The sequence below is a fragment of the Elephas maximus genome, chromosome 3 (assembly GCF_024166365.1).
Source record: "Elephas maximus indicus isolate mEleMax1 chromosome 3, mEleMax1 primary haplotype, whole genome shotgun sequence".
Classification (NCBI taxonomy): domain Eukaryota; kingdom Metazoa; phylum Chordata; class Mammalia; order Proboscidea; family Elephantidae; genus Elephas; species Elephas maximus.
In genome coordinates this window covers 31,548,822-31,571,841 of record NC_064821.1, presented here as the reverse complement: position 1 = coordinate 31,571,841, position 23,020 = coordinate 31,548,822, and the positions used below count along the sequence as shown (strand labels likewise).

The following is a 23,020-nucleotide window of genomic DNA, read 5'->3' as shown; positions in this document are numbered from 1 at the left end:
GCTGAAATGGACTGGTACTGGCCATTCGAATTGGACAATCATATGGTATATTATGCTGACAAATTGAAGAGGAATGGTATCACATTCATTGTCAAAAAGAACATCTCAATATCTATCCTGAAGTACAACACAGTCAGTGATAAGATAATATCCATATCCCTACAAGGAAGACCAGTTAATATGGCTCTTATCCAAATTTCCACACCAACCACTAATGCCAAAGATGAAGAACTTGAAGATTTTTATCAACTTCTGTAGTTTGAAATTGATCAAACATGCAGTTAAGATACATTGATATTTGTTGGTGAATTGAACTTGAGAGTTAGAAAGAAAGACGAAGGATGGGTACTTTGGAAAATATGGCCTTGGTGATAGATCTGGCGGAGGAGATTGCATGATAAAGTTTTGCCAGGCAAATGACTTATTTGTTGCAAATGCCTTTTTTTTTTTAACAACATAAACAGCCACTACATACACATGGACTTCACCAGGTGAAATACACAGGAATCAAATCGACTGCCTCTGTGGAAAAAGATGATGGAGAAGCTCAATATCATCAGTTAGAACAAGGCCAGGGGCTGAATGAGGAACAGACCATCAATTCCTGATGTGTAAGTTCAAGTAGAAGCTGAAAACAATTCGACAAGTGCCAAAATATGACCTTGAGTGTATCCCACCCAAATTTGGAGACCATCTCAAGAAATAGATTTGACACATTGAACACTAATGACCAAAGGCCAGATGACTGGTGGAATGACATCAAAGGCATCATAAAGAAAGAAAACAAAAGGTCACTAAAAAGACAGGCAAGAAAGAAAAGACCAAAATGGATGTCAGAAGAGACTCTGAAAATTGCTCTTGGATGAAAGAGTAGCTAAAGCAAATAGAAGAAATGATGAAGTAAAAGAGCTGAACAGAAGGTTTCAAAGGGAGGCTCGAGAAGGCAAAGTAATATTATAATGAAAAGTGCAAAAACCTAGAGTTAGAAAACCAAAAGAGAAGAACGTGCTTTGCATTCCTCAAGATGAAAGAACTGAAGAAAAAAATTCAAGCCTCAAGCTGCAATTTTGAAGGAATCTCTGGGCAAAATATTGAACCACACAGAAAGCATCAAAAGCAATTGGAAGGAATGCACAGAATCACTACACCAAAAAAAAAAAAAAAATAGGTCAATGTTCAATCATTTCAGGAGGTAGGATATGATTAAGAACCAATGGTACTGAGGGAAGAAGTCCAAGCTTCACTGAAAGCATTGGTGAATAACAAGGCTCCAGGAATTGACAGAATACCAACTGAGATGTTTCAACAAATAGATACACCGCTGGAAGTGCACACTCATCTATGCCAAGAAATTTGGAAGACAGCTACCTGGCCAACTAACTGGAAGAGATCCATATTTGTCCCCATTCCAAAGAAAGGTGATCTAACAGAATATGGAAGTTATCAAACAATATCATTAATATCACATGCAAGTAAAATTTTGCTGAAGATCACTCAAAAGCGGCTGCAGCAATACATCGACAAGGAACGGCCAGAGAAATTCAATCCAGATTCAGAAGAGGACATGGGAACGAGGGATATCATTGTTGACGTCAGATGGATCTTGGCTGAAAGCAGAGAATACCAGAAAGAGGTTTACCTCTGTTTTATTGACTATGCAAAGGCATTTGATTGTGTGGATCATAACAAATTAGCTATAATATTGCAAGGAATGAGAATTCCAGAACACTTAATTGTGCTCGTGTGGAACCTGTATATAGACCAAGAAGCAGTCATTTGAACAGAACAAGGGGATACTGTGTGGTTTAAAATTAAGAAAGGTGTGGGTCAGGGTTGTATCCTTTCACCATACTTATTCAATCTGTATGCTGAGCAAATAATCTGAGAAGCCTGACTATATGAAGAAGAACACAGCATCAAGATTGGAGGAAGATTCATTAATAATGTATGGTATGCAGATGACAAAACCTTGCTTGCTTGATGAAAGCAAAGAGGACTTGAAGGACTTACTGATGAAGGTCAAAGACTACAGCCTTCAGTTGGATTACACCTCAACATAAAGAAAGCCAAAATCCTCACAACTGGACCAATAATCAACATCATGATAAATGGTGAAGAGATTGATGTTGTCAACAATTTTATGTTTGGATCCACAATCAACGCCCATGGAAGCAGCAGTCAAGAAATCAAATGACGTACTGCATTAGGCAAATCTGCTGCAAAAGAGCTCTTTAAAATGTTGAAAAGCAAAGATGTCACTTTGAGGGCTAAGGTGCACCTGACACAATCTATGGTATTTTCAGTCGCCTATTAAAAAATAATAATAATAAAATAAAATAAATTTTTTTTTTTTATTAAACATGAGAAAGCTGGATAATGAGTAAGGAAGACTAAAGAAGAATTGATGCCTTTGAATTATGGTGTTGACGAAGAATATTGACTATACAATGGACTGCCAGAAAAAAGAACAAATCTGTCTTGGAAGAAGTACAGACAGAAGGCTCCCTAGACGAGAGGATGGTGAAATTTCGTCTATTGTTCTTCGGACATGTTATCAGGAGGGACCAGTCCCTGGAGAAGGACATCATGCTTGGTAAAGTAGAGGGTCAGCGAAAAACAGGAAGACCCTCAACAGAATGGGTTGACACAGTGACTGCAACAATGGGCTCAAACATAGCGAAGATCATGAGGATGGTGAAGGACTGGGCGGTGTTTCCTTCTGTTGTACTTAGGGTTGCTATGAGCCAGCACCAACTGGAAGACACCTAACAACAACTGGAAGGCACCTAAAAACAACATGGATGTATCTCTGTGTTTATGTTCTACATCAGTACATGATTGTGTCTATATGGTTGCAAGAGTGTTTGTATTGTGACTGTGCGTGTTTATATGTCTGATGACTACAAATGGCTGTGTGCCTGTGACTTTGTGACTGTAATTGTGGCTGTATGTCTGTGGTTTTTTGTCTGTGTAATTGTAAATTTGTGTGCTGGTATTCTGTGTGATTGTGTGTGTGGCACTGTGTGTATCCCCGTTTCACTGGTTTTGTGTGTGTCACTGTTCTTTGTGATAGTGTTGTTCTTGTTAGGTGCTGTGGAATAGGTTCTGATTCATAGCAACCCTATGTACAACAGAACGAAACACCGCCCAGTCCTGCATCATCCTCAAAATCGTTATGTTTGAGCACGTTGTTGCAGCCACTGTGTCAATCCATCTCATTGAGGATTTTCCTCTTTTTTGCCGATCCTCTACTTTACCAAGCATGATGTCCTTCTCCAGAGTGGCCCCTCCTGATAACATGTCCAAAGTACGTGAAACAAAGTCTTGCCATCTTAGCTCCCAAGGAGCACTCTGGCTGTATTGCTTCCAAGACAGACTTGTTCGTTCTTCTGGAGGCCCATGGTATTTTCAATATTCTTTGCCAACACCATAATTCAAAGGCATCAATCCTTTGGTCTTCCTTATTCATTGTCCAGGTTTCCCATGCATATGAGGCGATTGAAAATATCATGGCTTGCGTTAGTGCCCTTTAGTCCTCATTGGACATCTTTGCTTTTTAACACTTCAAAGAGGTCTTTTGCAGCAGATTTGCCCAATGCAACGCCTCTTTTGATTTTTTGACAGCTGCTTCCATGGGTGTTGATTGTGGATCCAAGTAAAATGAAATTGTCATGGATTGGATTATGTCCCCCCAAAAATGTGTGTATCAATTTGGCTGGGCCATGATCCCCAGTATTGTGGTTGTCCTCCATTTTGTGATTGTAATTTTATGTTAAAGAAGATTAGGGTGGGATTTTAACACCCTTACTCAGGTCATATCCCTGGTCCATTTCCCTGGGGTATGACTGGCACCACCTTTTATCTTACAAGAGATAAAAGGAAAGGGATCAAGCAGAGAGTTGGCTGATCTCGTGCCACAAAGAAAGTGCTGCTGGAAGCAGAGCGCGTCCTTTGGACCCAGGGTCCCTGCACCAAGAAGCTCCTCGTCCAGGGGAAGATTGATGAGAAGGTTGACAGAGAAAGCCATCACCTGGAGTTGATGCCCGGAATTTGGACTTTTAGTCTACTTTACTGTGAAGAAATAAATCTCTCTTTGTTAAAGCCATCCACTTGTGGTATTTCTGTTATAGAAGCACTAGATGACTAACACAGAAATTCTTGACAATGTCAACCTTTTCTCCATTTATCATGGTGTTGCTTATTGGTCCAGTTGTGAGGATTTTTGTTTTCTTTATGTTGAGATATAATCTATACTGAAGGGTATAGTCTTTGATCTTCATCAGTAAGTGCTTCAAGTCCTCTTCACTTTCAAAAAGCAAGGTTGTGTCATCTGCATATCACAAGTTGTTAATGAATCTTCCTCCAAACTCGATGCTGTGTTCTTCTTCGTATAGTCAGGCTTCTCAGATTATTTGCTCAGCATACAGATTGAATAAGTATGGTGAAAGGATACAACCCTGACACAGACTTTTCTTGATTTTAAACCATGCGGTATCTCCTTGTTCTGTTTGAACAACTGCCTCTTGGTCTATCTACAGGTTCCACACAAGCACAATTAAGTGCTCTGGAGTCCCCATTCTTTGCAATGTCATCCATTATTTCTTATGATCCACATAATCAAATGCCTTTGCATAGTCAATAAAACACAGATAAACATCTTTCTGGTATTCTCTGCTTTCACCCAAGATCCATCTGATACCAACAATGATATCCCTCGTTCCATGTCCTCTTCTGAATCTGGACTGAATTTCTGGCAGTTCCTTGTCGACGTATTCCTGCAGCCGCTTTTGAGTGATCTTCAGCAAAATTTTACTTGCATGTGATATTAATGATATTGTTTGATAACTTCCGTATTCTGTTAGATCACCTTTCTTTGGAATAGGGACAAATATGGATCTCTTCCAGTTAGTTGGCCAGGTAGCTGTCTTCCAAATTTCTTTGCATAGATGAGTAAGCACCTGCGGCACTGCAACCGTTTGTTGAAACATCTCAGTTGGTATTCCATCAATTGGTGAAGCCTTGTTTTTCAACAACGCCTCCAGTGCAACTTGAACTTCTTCCTTCACTATCATTGGTTCTTGATCGTATGCTACTTCCTGAAATGGTTGAGTGTCGACAAATTGTTTTTGGTACAGTGACTCTGTGTATTCCTTCCATTTGCTTTTTTTTTTTTTTAATAATTTTTATTGTGCTTTAAGTGAAAGTTTACAAATCAAGTCAGTCTCTCACACAAAAACCCATATACACCTTGCTTAAAAAAAAAAAAACTTTGCTACACACTCCCAATGTCCCCCTAATGAGACAGCCCGTTCCCTCCCTCCAATCTCTCTTTTCGTGTCCATTTCACCAGCTTCTCACCCCCTCCACCCTCTCATCTCCCCTCCAGGCAGGAGATGCCAACATAGTCTCAAGTGTCCACCTGATCTAAGAACCTCACTCCTAACCAGCATCCCTCTCCAACCCATTGTCCAGTCCAATCCATGCCTGAAGAGTTGGCTTCAGGAATGGTTCCTGTCCTGGGCCAACAGAAGGTCTGGGGGCCATGACGACCGGGGTCCTTCTAGTCTCAGTCAGACCATTAAGTCTGGTCTTATGAGAATTTGGGGTCTGCATCCCACTGATCTCCTGCTCCCTCAGGGGTTCTCTGTTGTGTTCCCTGTCAGGGAAGTCATCAGTTATAGCCGGGCACCATCTAGTTCTTCTGGTCTCAGGATAATGTAGTCTCTGGTTCATGTGGCCCTTTCTGTCTCTTGGGCTCGTAATCACTATGTGTCCTTGGTGTTCTTCATTCTCCTTTGATCTGGGTGGGTTGAGACCAATTGATGCATCTTAGATGGCTGCTTGCTAGCGTTTAAGACTCGACACCACTCTTCAAAGTGGGATGCAGAATGTTTTGTTAATAGATTTTATTATGCTAATTGACTTAGATGTCCTTTAATTGACTTTGATGTCCCCTGAAACCATGGTCCCCAGACCCCTGCCCCTGCTACGCTGGCCTTCGAAGCATTCAGTTTATTCAGGAAACTTCTTTGCTTTTGGTTTAGCCCAATTGCGCTGACCTCCCCTGTATGGTGTGCTGTCTTTACCTTCACCTAAAGTAGTTCTTATCTACTACCTAAATAGTGAATGCCCCTCTCCCCTCGCTCCCTCCCCCTTCTCAAAACCACAAAAGAATGTTTTCTTCTCAGTTTAAACTACTTCTCAAGTTCTTATAATAGTGGTCTTATACAATATTTGTCCTTTTGCAACTGACTAATTTCACTCAGCATAATGCCTTCCAGTTTCCTCCATGTTATGAAATGTTTCACAGATTCCTCACTGTTCTTCATCGATGCGTAGTATTCCATTGTGTGAATATACCATAATTTTTTTATCCATTCATCCATTGATGGGCACCTTGGTTGCTTCCACCTTTTTGCTATTGTAAAGTGTGCTGCAATAAACATGGGTGTGCATATATCTGTTCGTGTAAAGGCTCTTATTTCTCTAGGATATATTCCAAGGAGTGGGATAGGTGGATCCTATGGTAGTTCTATTTCTAGCTTTTTAAGGAAGCGCGAAATCAATTTCCAAAGTGGTTGTACCATTTTACATTCCCACCAGCAGTGTGTAAGTGTTCCAATCTCTCCACAACCTCTCCAACATTTATTATTTTGTGTTTTTTGGATTAATGCCAGCCTTGTTGGAGTGAGATGAAATCTCATACTTTTGATCTGTATTTCTCTAATGGCTAATGATCGTGAACATTTTCTCATATATCTGTTAGCTACCTGAACGTCTTCTTTAGTGAAGTGTCTATTCATATCTTTTGCCCGTTTTTAAATTGGGTTATTTGTCTTTTTGCAGTTGAGTTTTTGCAGTATCATGTAGATTTTAGAGATCAGGTGCTGGTCAGAAATGTCATAGCTAAAAACCTTTTCCCATTCTGTAGGTATTATTTTTACTCTTTTGGTGAAGTCTTTGGATGAGCATAGGTGTTTGATTTTTAGGAGCTCCCAGTTATCTAGTTTTTCTTCTACATTCTTTATAATGTTTTGTATACTGTTTATGCCAGGTATTAGGGCTGCTAACATTGTCCCTATTTTTTCTTCCATGATCTTTATTGTTTTCAATTTTATATTAAGTCTTTGATCCATTTTGAGTTAGTTTTTGTGCATGGAGTGAGGTATGGGTCTTGTTTCTTTTTTTTGCAGATGGATATCCAGTTATGCCAGCACCATTTGTTAAAAAGACTGTCTTTTCCCCATTTAACTGTTTCGGGGCCTTTGTCAAATATCAACGGCTCATATGTGGATGGATTTATGTCTTGATTCTCAATTCTGTTCCATTGGTCCATGTATCTGTTGTTGTACCAGTACCAGGCTGCTTTGACTACTGTGGTGGTATAATCGGTTCTAAAATCAGGTAAAGTAAAGCCTCCCACTTTGTTCTTCTTTATCAGTAATGCCTTATTTATCCGGGGCCTCTTTCCCTTCCATATGAAGTTGGTGATTTGTTTCTCCATCTCATTGAAGAATGTCGTTGGGATTTGGATTGGAATCGCATTAAATGTATAGGTCGCTTTTGGTAGAATAGACATTTTTATAATGTTAAGTCTTCCTATCCACGAACAAGTATGTTCTTCCACTTATGTAAGTCTCTTTTGGTTTCTTGCAGAAGGGTACTGTAGTTTTCTTTGTATAAGTCTTTTACATCTCTGGTAAGATTTATTCTTAAGTATTTTATCTTCTTGGGGGCTACTGTAAATGGCATTGATTTGGTGATTTCCTCTTCAATGTTGTTTTTGTTGGTGTAGAGGAATCCAACTGATTTTTGTGTGTTTATCTTGTATCCCGATACTCTACTGAACTATTACTTTCAGTAGTTTTCTGGAGGATTCCTTAGGGTTTTCTGTGTATAAGATCCCTTCCATTTGCTTTTAATGCTTCCTGCATCATTCAATATTTTTGTCCATATAAAATTGCAACTTGAGGCTTGAATTTTCTCTTCAGTTCTTTCAGCTTGAGAAATGCAAAGCGTTTTCTTCCCTTTTGGTTTTCTAACTCTAGGTCTTTGCACATTTCATTATAATACTTTACTTTGTCTTCTCGAGCCTCCTTTTGAAATCTTCTGTTCAACTCTTTTACTTCATTGTTTCTTCCATTTGCTTTAGCTACTCAAGATTCAAGAGCAATTTTCAGAATCTCTTCTGACATCCGTTTTGGTCTTTTCTTTCTTGCCTGTCTTTTCAGTGACCTTTTCCTTTCTTCGTGTATCATCTCCTCCCACAACTCATCTAGTCTTCGGTCATTAGTGTTCAATATGTCAAATCTATTCTTGAGATGCTCTCCTAATTCAGGTATGATATAGTCACGGTTGTATTTTGGCTTTCGTGGGCTTGTTCTAATTTTCCTCAGCTTCAGCTTGAACTAGTGTATCAGCAATTGATGGTTTGTTCTGCAGTCAGGCCCTGGCCTTGTTCTGACTGATGATATTGAGCTTTTCCATTGCCTCTTTCCACATATGTAGTCGGTTCGATGCCTGTGTTTTCCATCTGGTGAGGTCCATGTATATAGTCTCTGTTTTTGTGGTTGAAAAAAGTGTTTTCAGTGAATAAGTGATTGGTTTTGCAAAATTCTGTCATGTGATCCCCAGCATCATTTCTATCACCAAGGCCATATTTTCCAACTACCATTCCTTCTTTGTTTCCAACTTTCACATTCCAATCACCAGTAATTATAAAGGTATCTTAATTGCACATTTCATCAATTTCAGACTGCGAAGTTGATAAAAATCTTCAATTTCCTCATCTTTAGCATTAATGGTTGGTGCGTAAATTTGAATAATAGTCCTCTTAACTGGTCTTCCTTGTTGTTGTTGTTTGTTCTTGTTGTTAGCTGCTGCTGTGTCGGTTCCAACTCATAGTGACCCTATGCACAACAAAATGAAACACTGCCCAGTCCTGAGCCATCTGTACATCGTTGTTATCCTTGAGCTCATTGTTGCAGCCACTGTGTCAATCCACCTTGTTGAGGGTCTTCCTCTTTTCCTCTGACCCTGTACTCTGCCAGGGATGATGTCCTTCTCCAGGGACTCATCCCTCCCGACAACAGTCCAAAGTATGTAAGACACAGTCTCACCATCCTTGCCTCTAAGGAGCATTCTGGCTGCACTTCTTCCAAGACAGATTTGTTCATTCTTTTGGCAGTCCACGGTATATTCAATATTCTTTGCCAACACCACAATTCAAAGGCGTCAACTCTTCTTTGGTCTTCCTTATTCATTGTCCAGCTTTCACATGCATATGATGTGATTGAAAATACCATGGCTTGGGTCAGGCACACCTTAGTCTTTGGGGTGACATCTTTGCTCTTCAACACTTTGAAGAGGTCCTTTGCAGCAGATTTGCCCAATGCAGTGCGTCTTTTGATTTCTCGACTGCTGCTTCCATGGCTGTTGATTGTGGATCCAAGTAAAATGAAATCCTTGACAACTTCAATCTTTTCTCTGTTTACCATGATGTTACTCATTGGTCCAGTTGTGACGATTTTTGTTTTCTTTATGTTGAGGTGTAATCCATACTGAAGGCTGTGGTCTTTGATCTTCATTAGTAAGTGCTTCAAGTCCTCTTCACTTTCAGCAAGCAAGATTGTGTTATCTGCATAGCGCAGGTTGTTAATGAGTCTTCCTCCAATCCTGATGCGTCGTTCTTCTTTATATAGTCCAGCTTCTCGTATTATTTGTTCAGCATACAGATTAAATAGGTATGGTGAAAGAATACAACCCTGCCGCACACCTTTCCTGACTTTAAACCAATCAGTATCCCCTTGTTCTGTCCGAACAACTGCCTCTGGATCTATGTAAAGCTTCCTTATGAGCACAATTAAGTGTTCTGGAATTCCCATTCTTCGTAGTGTTATCCATAGTTTGTTATAATCCACACAGTCGAATGCCTTTGCATAATCAATAAAACACAGGTAAACATCCTTCTGATGTTCTCTGCTTTCAGCCAGGATCCATCTGACATCAGCAATGATATCCCTGGTTCCACATCCTCTTCTGAAACCAGCCTGAATTTCTGGCAGTTCCCTGTCGATATACTGCTGCAGCCGTTTTGGAATGATCTTCAGCAAAATTTTGCTTGGGTGTGATATTAATGATATTGTTCTATAATTTCCACATTCGGTTGGGTCACCTTTCTTGGGAATAGGCATAAATATGGATCTCTTCCAGTCAGTTGGCCAGGAACCTGTCTTCCATATTTCTTGGCACAGACGAGTAAGCACCTCCAGTGCTGCATCTGTTTGTTGAAACATCTCAACTGATATTCCTTCAATTCCTGGGGCCTTGTTTTTCACCAATGCCTTCAGAGCAGCTTGAACTTCTTCCTTCAGTACCATTGGTTCCTGATCATATGCCACCTCTTGAAATGGTTGAATATCGACTAATTCTTTTTGGTATAATGACTCTGTGTATTCCTTCCATCTTCTTTTGATGCTTCCTGCGTCATTTAATATTTTCCCCATGGAATCCCTCACTATTGCAACTCGAGGCTTGAATTTTTTCTTCAGTTCTTTCAGCTTGGGAAATGCAGAGCGTGTTCTTGTCTTTTGGTTTTCCATCTCCAGCTCTTTGCACGTGTCATTATCATACTTTGTCTTCTCGAGAGGCCCTTTGAAATCTTCTGTTCAGTTCTTTTACTTCATCAATTCTTCCTTTTGCTTTAGCTGCTCGCCACTCAAGAGCAAGTTTCAGAGTCTCCTCTGGCATCCATCTTGGTCTTTTCTTTCTTTCCTGTCTTTTTAGTGACCTCTTGCTTTCTTCATGGATGATGTCCTTGATGTCATTCCACAACTCATCTGTTCTGCGGTCACTAGTGTTCAATGTGTCAAATCTATTCTTGAGATGGTCTCTAAATTCAGGTGGGATATACTCAAGGTCATATTTTGGCTCTCATGGACTTGCTCTGCTTTTCTTCAGTTTCAGCTTGAACTTGCATATGAGCAATTGATGGTCTGTTCCACAGTCGGCCCCTGGCCTTGTTCTGACTGATGATATTGAGCTTTTCCATCGTCTCTTTCCACAGATATAGTCAATTTGATTTCTGTGTGTTCCATCTGGCGAGGTCCATGTGTATAGTCGCCATTTATGTTTGTGAAAGAAGGTATTTGCAATGAAGAAGTCATTGGTCTTGCAAAATTCTGTCATTCGATTTCCAGCATTGTTTCTATCACCAAGGCCATGTTTTCCAACAACTGGTCCTTCTTCTTTGTATCCAACTTTCACGTTCCAATCACCAGTAATTACCAATGCATCTTGATTGCATGTTGGATCAATTTCAGACTGCAGCAGCTGATAAAAATCTTCTATTTCTTCATCTTTGGCACTAGTGGTTGGTGCGTAATTTTGAATTATAGTCGTATTAACTGGTCTTCCTTGTAGGCGTACGGGTATTATCCTATCATTGACAGTGTTGTACTTCAGGATAGATCTTGAAACGTTCTTTTTGATGATGAATGCAACACCATTCCTCTTCGAGTTGTTATTCCCAGCATAGTAGACTATATGATTGTCGGATTCAAAATGGCTAGTACCAGTCCATTTTAGCTCACTAATGCCTAGGATATCGATCTTTATGTGTTCAATTTAATTTTTGATGATTTCCAATTTTCCTAGATTCATACTTCGTACATTCCAGGTTCTAATTATTAACGGATGTTTGCAGCTGTTTCTTCTCATTTTGAGTCGTGCCACATCATCACATGAAGGTTCTGAAAGCTTTACTACATCCACGTCATTAAGGTTGACTCTACTTTGAGGAGGCAGCTCTTCTCCAGTCATCTTTTGAGTGCCTTCCAACCTGGGGGGCTCATCTTCCAGCACTATATCAGATAATGATCCTCTGCTATTCATAAGGTTTTCACTGGCTAATGCTTTTCAGAAGTAGACTGCCAAGGCCTTCTTCCTAGTGTGCTTAGTCTGGAAGCTCTGTTGAAACCTGTCCACCAAGGTTGGCGCCACTGGTATTTGAAATACGGTGGCAAGCCTTCCAGTATCACAGCAACACGCCAGCCACCACAGTACAATAAAGTGACAGATGTGTGTGATGATATGACTGCATATTTGTGTGCCTGTCTGTGTGTTTCTAGTGTTACGGTGTGTCTATGTGTCCATGTGACTCGATCTATGTGCAGTTGTGTGTAATTATGTGTCTGAGTGTATCATGACACCGTGTGCAGTTATTCTCCCCTTGGTGACCTTTTATGAGCATTTATGTGGCATGTATCTGAATCTGGGCGTATAGTATTGCTTGTTTCTGAAAATTACACATCTGCCATGACCCACTCATTTCCCACAGGGAAAACTAAGGCCCAGACAGCAGAAGGATCTTGCTCAAAGTCACCGTGGGACAGGTGCAGAGCAGGAACCAGGACTGGCATCCAGGTCTCCCAGCTCTCAGGCCAGGCCTCTGCCTGCTCAAGAACAATTCTTCCCACGTGGACACTCTGTCATTGTCTGTGTGCAGTGCTCTGCCTCAGCCGTCGTCTCCAGCTGAGTGCGAGGGGAATAATTGTAGGATTGTGTCTGAGTGTGATCACTAGCCCCAAGTGGCTGGGACCTGGGTGCTCCTGAATTCTCTCACCTTCTGGGCCCTTCTCATCCCTAATTTCCAAGTAAAACAGTTTTCCCTCCCTCTCCACCGCGCACACACACACATACACAGCAGAAAGTCCATCACCACCCTGAAATGTCTAGGATTCTTCATAGCTCTTAGTCTTCTGGTCACCTCCCTCCTCCTGAGCCAGTGACACCTCTCCTTTCACCCCCTCTTTTTCCTAAAGCTCCCTGCCCTGGAGCTAGTATCAGTGTTGAGGTTCCCCAAGCTCAGGAGCTGTTGGGGGGAAACTTGATTTTTATTTTGGGAAACCCAAGTCGAGGCTCAGGCCTTGCCACCCTTGGAAGTCCATGTTCCTTCTGGCCACACACTCCCAGGGGCCTTGTTTTCCAGCCAGAAGCCTCTGTGTCTGGATGCTTGAAATCAGACAATATATGGCCTCTTGTGTCTGGTTTCTGACACAAAACTGAGCATCATGTTTTTGAGGTTCATCTACATTGTGGTGTTTATGAGACTTTCATTTCTTTTTCTGGCTGAATAATATTCCGTTTTATGAATATACCACTTTGTATTTATCCATTCATCTGTTGATGGACAGTTGGGTTGTTTCCACATTTTGACTATTGTGAATAATGCTGCAATGAATATTGGTGTACAAGTATCTGTTTGAGTCCCTGCTTTCAAGCCTTTTGGGCATATACCTAGGAGTGGAATTGCTGAGTCATATGGTAGTCATATGAGTTCTATGTTTAACTTTTTGAGGAACCGCCAAACTATTTTCCACAACAGCTACACAATTTTACATTCGCACCAACAATATATGAGGTTCCAATTTCGCTTCCACATTCTCACCAACACCTGTTCTTTTCCATTTTTTAAATTATAGCCATCCTAGTAAGTGTGTCCGGATAGTGTTTACATTGCTGCCCCTCCCTTTGCAGCACATGATAATTTTTTGCCTTTTTGTGTGATGTGTGTGTTTGTGCTGTACCAACTGTGCAATTGTGTGTCTTTGGTGATATGTCTATGTCTGGGTGAGGTCGTGTGCCCTCAGCTCTCAGGTGTTTGAGTCCCCGTCCAAGTAGCTGCCTGTGTGCCCCCTATGGTTGGGCATTGGTAACTCTGCAATTGTGTAAATAATTACACACGGTGATAAAGACAGGTGATGTGACTGCATAAGGTTGTAGGTTCTATATGGTCCTGCAGATGATTGCATCTGTGTCTGATTTTATGATGTACAGCTATGTATTACTATATCATTGTGTGTTTGTGAATGGTTGTGTGGTGTTTTATGCTTGTGTGTTTGAGGCTACGCCTGCGTTTGATAGGGTTGTGTGACTGCATCTTCTATAGTTCTGTGACAACATATCCAATAATCCCTAGGTGTCTTTTTGATTGTGTTGGGTGTGTAATTGTGTGGTTGTGTCAGTGCCTTGCGTGACTATAACATTGTGTAAAAAAATGCAGTGTATGGTTGTGCTTTTATTGCTGGGGATTGTGTATCTCTTCATCGGTAAGCCAGAGACTATAATCTGTGATTGAGGGACCAGGGACTTATGTCACTATATAACTGAATGGCTGTGTATGACTATGAACTATGTGTGATGTGTGTCCATATTCCCCTTCTGGGCTCCCAGGGCCCCACAGTGGAAGTCTCTGGTGCAGAACCTCAGATTCCTTCCCAGTGTGGGGTGGACATCAAGCAGCAGCCAGGCCCAGGGCAGGGGTGGGTGCAGGTCTCCTGCTGGTTGGACACTTCCTATGGCCTCAAGCAACTGGCTCATCCCATCCTAGAGAGAAGCTGATTTCCCCCTCCCCGAATCCCTTCACACTGGGGCAGATGTAGTCTCGTGAGTCTCAGCCTTCCGAAACTGAGTTCCCTGCAGCAGCACTGAATGAGAGACTATGGTAGATAATGGGGGGCTGATTGGCAGGGACCCCCTGCTGCCACAGGGTCAGACCCTGGGAGCTCAAAGCCCAGACATTTTAAAGCCAAGCTAATATGAAGTCCCAACCCCCAGCCCTCCCACTCACCGGGGACAGAGCTTTGGCTGTTCTGGGCCCCCACCTGATAGCAGCCTGTGACATCTGGGGTGCCTGATAATGCTTGCAGGGAGTTTGTGCCAAATCCCGCCACTAGCACGGTTGCTGCTATTTATTGGGAAGGGAGAGGGCTTCAGGGCCCTGCTTGGGGGAGAGGGGGTCCTGTAGCCCCTTCCCGGCATACCCATTCCACCTGTCACCCCCCTTTCCAGAAAGGTAAACTGAGAGCAGGTCCCTAAGTCTGTCCTTCTTTGGGGACCCAGTGCCTCACTTTACTCAGTAGCTGAACACCCAACCTCTAAACCCCCAACCGCTGAACCCCTAGCCCCTGACATCTGACCCGACTTTGGCTGCAGGGGCAGTCTTTAAGACCCAGCCTCAAACAGGCTGAGGTGAGGTCTGTTTCCCCAGGAATGGTAACCCCCCCCCCTTTGACTTGCCTGCCCTTATCAGGGGCCGCAGCCAATCAGCTGAGTGCTGAAAGGAGCTCTCTGAGGGGCCACCAGAGCCTCAGAGCCCACAAGGCAGCTGAGGGAGAGGAAGCCTAAGGGCCTGAGGTGGGCGCTCAGACCTTGGAGCCACCATGGCTGCAGCCGAGATGGCCTTGCCCTCCATCAACACGCTGACCACCCTGGGCCCCTTCCCGGACACACAGGAGGAATTCCTCAAGGTGGGGCTAGACAAGGCCTAGGTGGGCTGGCTGGGCTCCAGAGCATGGCCACAGAGCATAAGGGTTGGAGTCTGAGTCTTCGCCTGGACTCAGGAGACCTGCGCAGGACTGGGGAGTGGGGGACTCGGTCTGGGGGGGTGGGTGGTCAGAGGTTCTGGGACCCATTTCTGTAATGGGAAACTGAGACTCTGAGCTAAACACTATGTGGGTCTGAGGCTCATAGAGACAACCCCAGATAGCAGAGGGAAATGCAAAATTTCTAGGGAATGGCCCAAAACCCCATTGCTGTCAACTCGATTCCAACTTATAGTGATCCTACAGGGTAGAGTAGAAATGTCCCATAGGGTTTCCAAGGCTGAAATCTTTGCAGAAGCAGACCACCACATCTTTCTCCTGCAGAGCACCACTGGTGGGCTTGAACTGCTGACCTTTCAGCTAGCAGCAGAATGCTTTAATCCCTGCGCCACCAGTGCTCCCAGGGAATGGCCAGGGTTTGGGAATTAACTTTGTTGGAGGATGGGGAAGGAGGGGGAGGTTCTGGGGGGAAACTGAGGCAAGGCTGGGCCCCAGCCTTCCATCTCTGGCCGTCATCCCTTCCCCCATGCCCTAGTGTGCCTCTCAGGCTCTAGATAACAGAGGTCTTATCTACTGTCTCCAGCCAGACCAAAGCAACCCCTGTCCCTGGAGCTGGGGGTGGGGGGGGGGTAGTTATGTGGGCAGTGCGACAGACTGACAGGCGAACAGACCCCTTTCCAGAGTCTTCAACCAGCCTGCCCCCACCAGGGCATCTTGCCGAGCCGTCATGGGGCAGGGTACCCGGGTGTCTGCGGAAACCTCATATTGATGGCTCCCTTCCACAGTGGTGGCGCTCCGATGAGCAGCAGGACCTGGGTCCAGGGCCCCCTGGCCCCACAGGGCTGCCCCTTCACGTAAAGCCGGAATCAGAAGATGTGCCCGAGGAGGATGAGGACGACCAGAGGGACGAGACCGTCGCCTGGGACCTGGATCTCCTCCTCACCAACTTCCCGGGCCCGGAGCCAAGCGGCCAGGCCAGGACCACCGCTCTGGCTCCCAGCGATGGCCCGGGGGGGCAATACTCGCCGCCGCCTGAGACTATGGGCGCGTACGCGAGCAGCCCGGGGCTCGTGACTGGGCTCTTGGGTCCAGAGGAGCACCCGGGCTGGGCGCGCCCGGCCCACCGAACCCCGGCCCCCGACGCCTTCTTGGGCCCAACCCTGGCCCCGACCCCTGAACCCAAGGCGCTGCCGCTGCAGCCAGTATACCCTGGGCCGGGCGCAGGCTCCTCGGGCAGCTACTTCCCGCGGACAGGGTTTTCAGTGCCCGCGGCGCCAGGCCCCCCCTACGGCCTGCTGTCCGGGTACCCCGCGCTGTACCCGGTGCCGCAGTATCAAGGGCATTTCCAGCTCTACCGCGGTCTCCCGGCGTCCGCGCCCGGCCCCTCCGCGCCCCCCCACTTCCTGAGTTGTCTGGGAACTGGGACTGCGGGCGCGGGGATAGGGGGCACCGTAGCTGACCCAGAAGGGATCGGGGAGGCTGCGCCATGCAAGCGCAGCCGGCGCTCGTGGGCGCGCAAGAGACAGGCGGCACACACGTGCGCGCACCCAGGCTGCGGCAAGAGCTACACCAAGAGCTCACACCTGAAGGCTCATCTGCGCACGCACACGGGTGAGGGGACGGAGCCCTTGCGCAGTGGGCGGAGCTAGAGGCTGGGGCAGGGGAGCGGAAAAAAGGACCCAGGGCACCAGCTCGAGGCCAAGCCCTGGCAAAGGGGACTGGCCTGCAACGCAGGAGGCGGAGCTAGAGGCGGAATCCTGGAGCAACGGACAGGGCAAAGAGAGCAGAGAGCAGGCCTGGAACCTCAGGGGCAGGGTCAGGGGCAGAGGGCAGGACAGTGGTGCGGGAGGGGCTTGGGGGCACACAGAGGGCCTGGAAAACTTGGGAAATGTTTCAGAGCTAGGAACTGAGGAGTAAGCCCTCAGCCACGAGGGGTGGGCCCAGGAGCAGAAAGCTGGGCAAGTGGCGTAGGGCGTGGGGCTAGAGTAGGGACTGCTCGGAGGGGACAACCCTGGAATGCCAGGCTAGGCCAAAGACACAGGGTTTAAAGTTTGGGCAAGGGTAGAGCAGAATTAGGGGCTCGGGGGCTTTGGTAAGGTGTATAAAGCGAGGGTTGTTTGCCGGGGAGACGGAGCCAGCCGTGTACTGGGTGTGGCTGAGACTCAGGAAGACAGACAATGGGGCAGGTCAGGTGCAGGTTTCAGGGTGCAGGGGAGGGTCACAGAGGAGGGGGCCCAGATGCAGAGGCAGGCTAGGAGGGCAGGGGGAAAAGCTGGGAAACAGAGAGGAGGGCAGGGCGTAGAAAGAGAAGCCAGGTCCCAGCGAGAGAAAGAGGGGTGGGGCCACGGAATAGAAGCAAGGAGGGGGCGGGGCCTATGCTCAGGGATCTGGACAGAGGGTGGGGCCGGATGTACTGACCAGTCCAAGGGCTCAAGGGATTCGCCAGGCTTAGCAGGATCAGACTGTAGATCACCCGAGACAGGGCCTAGAACAACAGAGTGGATTTCTGGGCTCAGGGGCCAAGGCCAGGGACAGGGTTGGGCAGCAGCTGGGGGTGCCCCTGGCGCAAGGGAGAGGTTGGAACACAGGAAACAGGGCCAAAGCACGGAGATGGGATGGTGTTAGGACGCAGGAACAGTGTACCAGAGCACAGGAAATGTGGACGGCTGTGCGGCCAGGTGCAGATACAGAGGAAAAAGGTCCGGGGTCACAGAGGAGTGAGCCTGGGTGCAGATGCAGGGCCAGAACCTGAGAGCGAGAGCCTCCTTACATTTTGCTCTCTAGGCTCCTCACTCACCCTGGCTCCAGCTTGAGCATAGCAAAGGGGTGCACCAGGTGCAGGGGCGGGGAGGTGGGGACAGAACAGTGGTGCTCACGGCTCCTTCGCCCCCAGGAGAGAAGCCATACGCCTGCACCTGGGACGGCTGCGGCTGGAGGTTTGCGCGCTCCGACGAGCTGACCCGTCACTACCGGAAGCACACGGGACAGCGCCCTTTCCGCTGCCAGCTCTGTCCCCGAGCATTTTCGCGCTCTGATCACCTCGCCCTGCACATGAAGCGCCACCTTTAAGCCCCATCCTGACACCTGAACCCTCCTGGAGAATGGAGCTGGAACAAGAGCTAGTGGATCCACGCGGGGTGGTTTTCCTACGGACGGACCCGCTCCTGGACTCGCGAACTCAGAGACCCACCAAAAGATCTAGAATCGACTCATACATATATAGACTTGAGGGAGCCTCAGAGGAAGCTTCCCACATGTTCTCAGTCACATGGAGCGACACAGAGACGTCCAAGAGTCACACAGACCCAGGGAGACAGACCTCCAGATTCACTGATCCAGATGGACGCTCAGACAGCTGGACCCTCAGATCAGCTCACAGGCGGCCCTGGACAGTGGGGGGGGGGCACCTTGGGGGGCTTCCCAGAGACCCTGGGTCTAGAAATGGGCTTCACATCAAGACCCTTCCCGAAGCTCTGCACGGTGGCAGTGCCCTCTGGCCATAGCCCTCCACCACGGCCTGGCATCAGCTGTGAATGGTTATGGGTTCTGTAAAAATGCCCGGCCCCCCATAAAGCTTCAGTGTTGGCCTGACTTTGTGGGTTTTGAGGACTGGAAGATGGGAGGAGGCTGTATCCCTGGAGATGATACCAAAAAAATAACCAAACAGACTCATAGCGACCCTATAGGACAGAGTAGAACTGCCCCATAGAGTTTCCAAGGAGAGCCTGGCGGATTTGAACTGCCAACCTTTAGGTTAGGAGTCGTAGCACTTAACCACCGCACCACCAGGGTTTCCAAAACTTCCACCCAACGTGGGGCTCGAACCCACGACCCTGAGATTAAAAGTCTCATGCTCTACGACTGAGCTAGCCGGGGGCCCTGGAGATGATACTGGGACCCAGGTACGCTCTCAGCTCCTAAGCCCCAGCGACGCCCCTCACCCGCTCCTCCCCGCCACCACCATCAGACTACATGTTATTGTCCGCTGCCTTACACATGCACAGGGATGGTCTCCCTCCTTTTAAGAGCGCCTCGGCCTGGGCTTCAAAACCCCAGTAACTTTCACCCGGCTGTAATTCAAAGTGACCCTTGGGCTAGGTCTGAAGAATACAGGAAAAAAAATCAGAATGAAAAGGGGAAGAATAAGGAAAGCAAACTCCTCTTAAGAAAGCAAAGGTCACACAGGGTTGGGTCCCCGCTGTAAAGGCTTGAAAGGAAACATTCCAAACTCGTGCCTGGGAGCCTAGAGGCGGGGTGGAGAGAAGAAGGAGGAGCTGCGGGAGGTTCGAATGGGAAGCGGGACTGAGGGGAGGAGCGTGGGCTGTGACTGGCTGGGAGCGCAGCAGGAGGCTGTACACCGACGGCCTGGCTAGAAGCGGGAGTGGTCTGAGGAGTGAAGCGATCAAAGACTGAGTCGGCCGGGACCCAGAGGCGGCCCCGGGACGGCCCGGGCGGGGGCGGGGCCTGCGGGGCCCCGCCCCTGGGGAACCGGGGCAGTCAGTCTGGTCTCCGGGGCGGAGTCTCTATCCTCTGGAAACTTGGGCGGGGGTTCTAGGCGAATTTGGAGAAGTGAGAGCCATACCCGCCAGAGTCTGGCGGAGCTCGTGACCTGGCACCCTGCGGTCACGAGGCAGGTTTTGTCCCATGGACGCGCTACGCCCAGTGCTCCTGGCGGTGCTGCTCGGGGTACCTGCCGGGGCCCTGACCTGCTACGGGGACTCTGGGCAGCCAGTGGACTGGTGAGGGCTCGGGCACCGACCGCCTCCCCCACACCTGCGCGGAGCCAGGAGACTTCCAGGATTCCTGCGCTCCAGGGTGAGTTTCTAGGGTTCCCTCTTTTCCCCTTACCCCACTTCTACCCGCTTCCCAACCTCCAGGTTCGCCGTCTACAAGCTGCCGGCCAAAAGCGGGCCTGGGGACGCGGCCGGGAGCGGGCTGAGGTACAAGTACCTGGATGCTACCTCGGGAGGCTGGCGCGACGGTGCGGTGTTCATCAGCAGCTCGGCAGGGGCAGTGGGCCGCAGCCTGCTGCCGCTGTATCAGAGCAACGCCAGCCAGGTGAAGGGTCAGGGGGACGAATCCAGGGTGGGACTCCACGGTAGGCCCCGCCTTGGGGGAACCTTCACGTTGCCCCCGTTCACCACCCCGCAGCTCGCCTTCCTGCTCTACAATGACCAGCCGCCTGAGTCCAGCGGGGTTCAGGACTCTTCCAGCCGTGGACACACAAAGGGTGAGGCCTGGGTTGGGATTGGGGAGGAGCTCATGGTTTCCCCATGAATTTGTCCCAGCTGACCCCTGACCGGCCTGGGAGCCTACTCTTTCAGGCGTTGGAGGTCTGTTTTTTCACCTTCTGTTAACGTTGTCATTCCGCAGGACTATAAGAATTGATGGCTGGGGAAATTGAGTTAAGCAGTGGTCCTGACACTGCCTACACCCATTCCAGGCCCCCGTAAACTGAGGGCATTCTGAGTCACGGATGTGCTTACTGGGGTGCCTTGAGCAGCCCCACTGATCCCGCTCTTCTGGTACAGGGGTGCTGCTCCTGGACCGAGAAGGGGGCTTCTGGTTGGTCCACAGCGTTCCGCGCTTCCCTCCGCCTGCCTCCTCTGCTGCATATAGCTGGCCCGATAGTGCTCGAAATTATGGCCAGACCCTACTCTGTGTGTCTTTTTCCCTCACCCAGTTCCTGACAATTGGTGAGCAGGGACAGGGAGGCAGGGCAAGCCCCTGATGCCCAGGTCAGATGCTGAGCTGCCCCCACACTTCCTCCTCCCTTATCCCACCTCCAGGGAGACAGCTGACCTACACCTATCCCCTGGTGTATGACCACAAGCTGGAAGGGGCCTTTGCCCAGAAATTCCCTAACCTGGAGGAAGTGGTCAAGGGCCACCACATTCGCCAAGGGCCCTGGAACAGCAGTGTAACACTCACATCACAGGCAGGGGCCACCTTCCAGAGCTTTGCCAAGTTTGGAAACTTTGGAGATGGTGAGTCCTGAGGCTGGGGGTTGGGGAATTCTTTGTCTGCAAAGGATGTGTCTGGCGTGTGTGTGACTGGCGTGTGTGTGACTGAGGGCAGACCAAGAATAGAGACTGGCTCTCTTTGGGAGCCATAATCACATGAGAGGTAAAGAACTGACAGACTCGTGTTCAAATCTTGGTTTCTGGCTGTGTGATGTGTGATTTAAACTGACTCTCAGTTTATTCATCTAAAAAATGGGGTTGCTGATACTTGCCTCAAAGGATTTTGTGATGCTTCAATTAAATGATGCATATAAAGCATTTAGGAAGGGCTATAGTTTTTTTTTTTTATTGGTTAAGAGTGACCCTGGTGGCACAGTGGTTAAGAGCTACAACTGCTAACCAAAAAGTTGGCAGTTCAAATCCATCCGCCGCTCCTTGGAGACACCATGGGGCGGTTCTACTCTGTCCTACAGGGTTGCTATGAGTCAAAATCAACTTGACGGCAACGGGTTTGGTTTTTGTTTTGTTTCGTTTTTGTACTAATATTAATGCTGTCATTTTCTGAGCTCCCAAGAATTGACAACTGAGGAAACTGAGCTCAGAAAGGGGAAGTGGCTGGCCTCAGTCTCTAGCAGTGGCCCTGACCCTGCCAATGCTCTCTCTCCATCCTTTGCAGACCTGTACTCTGGCTGGTTGGCAGGAGCCCTTGTCAGCAACCTGCAGGTCCAGTTTTGGCAAAATTCTGCTGGCATTCTGCCCTCTAACTGCTCAGGTGCTCAGCACGTATTGGACATAACCGAGATAGCCTTCCCTGGGCCAGGGGGGCCAACTTTCAGTGCCACAGAAGACCATTCCAAGTGGTGTGTGGCCCCAAAAGGACCCTGGACCTGTGTGAGTGACATGAACCGGAACCAGAGAGAGGAACATCGGGGTGGGGGCACACTGTGTGCCCAGCTGCCTGCTCTCTGGAAGGCCTTCCAGCCATTGGTAAAGGACTGGGAACCCTGTAAGGAGCCCTGGTGGCACAGGGGTTAAGTGCTTGACTGTTAACTGAAAAGTCGGCAGTTTGAACCCATCAGCCACTCTATAGGAAAAAGATGTGGCAGTCTGCTTCCATAAAGATTACAGCCTTGGAAACTGTATGGGGCAGTTCTACTCTGTCCTATAGGGTTGCTGTGAGTTGGACTTGACTTGATAACGACAGTGGGCTTTGGTTTTTGGGAACCCTGTAGGGAATAGAACTGAGTTGTCTCACCAGGAAACCCAGCAGAGCATATAAGAGATTAGGTTCAAGAACCAGCTTGGACTTCAGTTTGAGTCCCATAATCCTAATCGTGTGAATTTAACTGTGTGCCTTAACCTCTTTGTGACTCAATCTTCTTGTTTGTGAAATGGGAATCATAACACCTCCCACTCAGGATTGTTGAGGAGTAAAAGCAAATTGGTGGGTGGAGCTGTTAGCCTTTTCTTCAGACAGGCAGTGGGACTCAACAGCATTGCAAACCAGCTGTTGTGTAGGCGAGGCTGGAAGTGGAGCCATAGGAAGGGTCCAGGCCTCCATCCAGGACTGGTGTTCCATCCTCACCAAGCACAGCAGCACCAGGGGATGAGACACCGTGGGATCCTGCCCTGTCAGGGGAGGGAGGGATGGGTGAGCCCCAGAAAGTTCACACA

General features: G+C 47.6%; 2 protein-coding genes and 1 non-coding gene across 4 annotated transcripts; 2 read left to right on the top strand and 1 right to left on the bottom strand.

Moving 5' to 3' along the window:
• The first annotated feature begins 15,175 nt into the window (after window positions 1-15,175).
• KLF1 (KLF transcription factor 1) lies at window positions 15,176-19,000 on the top strand. The gene is made up of 3 exons (XM_049877060.1): window positions 15,176-15,308; window positions 16,169-16,994; window positions 18,277-19,000. The coding sequence occupies exons 1-3, from the start codon at window positions 15,222-15,224 to the stop codon at window positions 18,450-18,452; spliced, it is 1,089 nt and encodes a 362-aa protein (XP_049733017.1). The 5' UTR covers window positions 15,176-15,221; the 3' UTR covers window positions 18,453-19,000.
• A 185-nt stretch (window positions 19,001-19,185) lies between these two features.
• On the bottom strand, window positions 19,186-19,259 carry TRNAK-UUU (transfer RNA lysine (anticodon UUU)). The gene has a single exon. It is a non-coding gene; the product is annotated as a tRNA-Lys (tRNA).
• Window positions 19,260-19,829: 570 nt separating this feature from the next.
• On the top strand, window positions 19,830-22,975 carry DNASE2 (deoxyribonuclease 2, lysosomal). 2 transcript variants are annotated; one of them, XM_049877056.1, is made up of 6 exons: window positions 19,832-20,122; window positions 20,261-20,441; window positions 20,535-20,613; window positions 20,915-21,079; window positions 21,173-21,370; window positions 22,023-22,972. In XM_049877056.1, exons 1-6 carry the CDS (start codon window positions 20,028-20,030, stop codon window positions 22,379-22,381), a joined length of 1,077 nt encoding a protein of 358 aa, XP_049733013.1. In that variant the 5' UTR covers window positions 19,832-20,027; the 3' UTR covers window positions 22,382-22,972. The 2 variants fall into 2 exon arrangements, with proteins under 2 accessions (XP_049733014.1, XP_049733013.1); XM_049877057.1 differs by lacking the exon at window positions 20,915-21,079 and having other exon boundaries at window positions 19,830-20,122; window positions 22,023-22,975.
• Window positions 22,976-23,020: the final 45 nt, after the last annotated feature.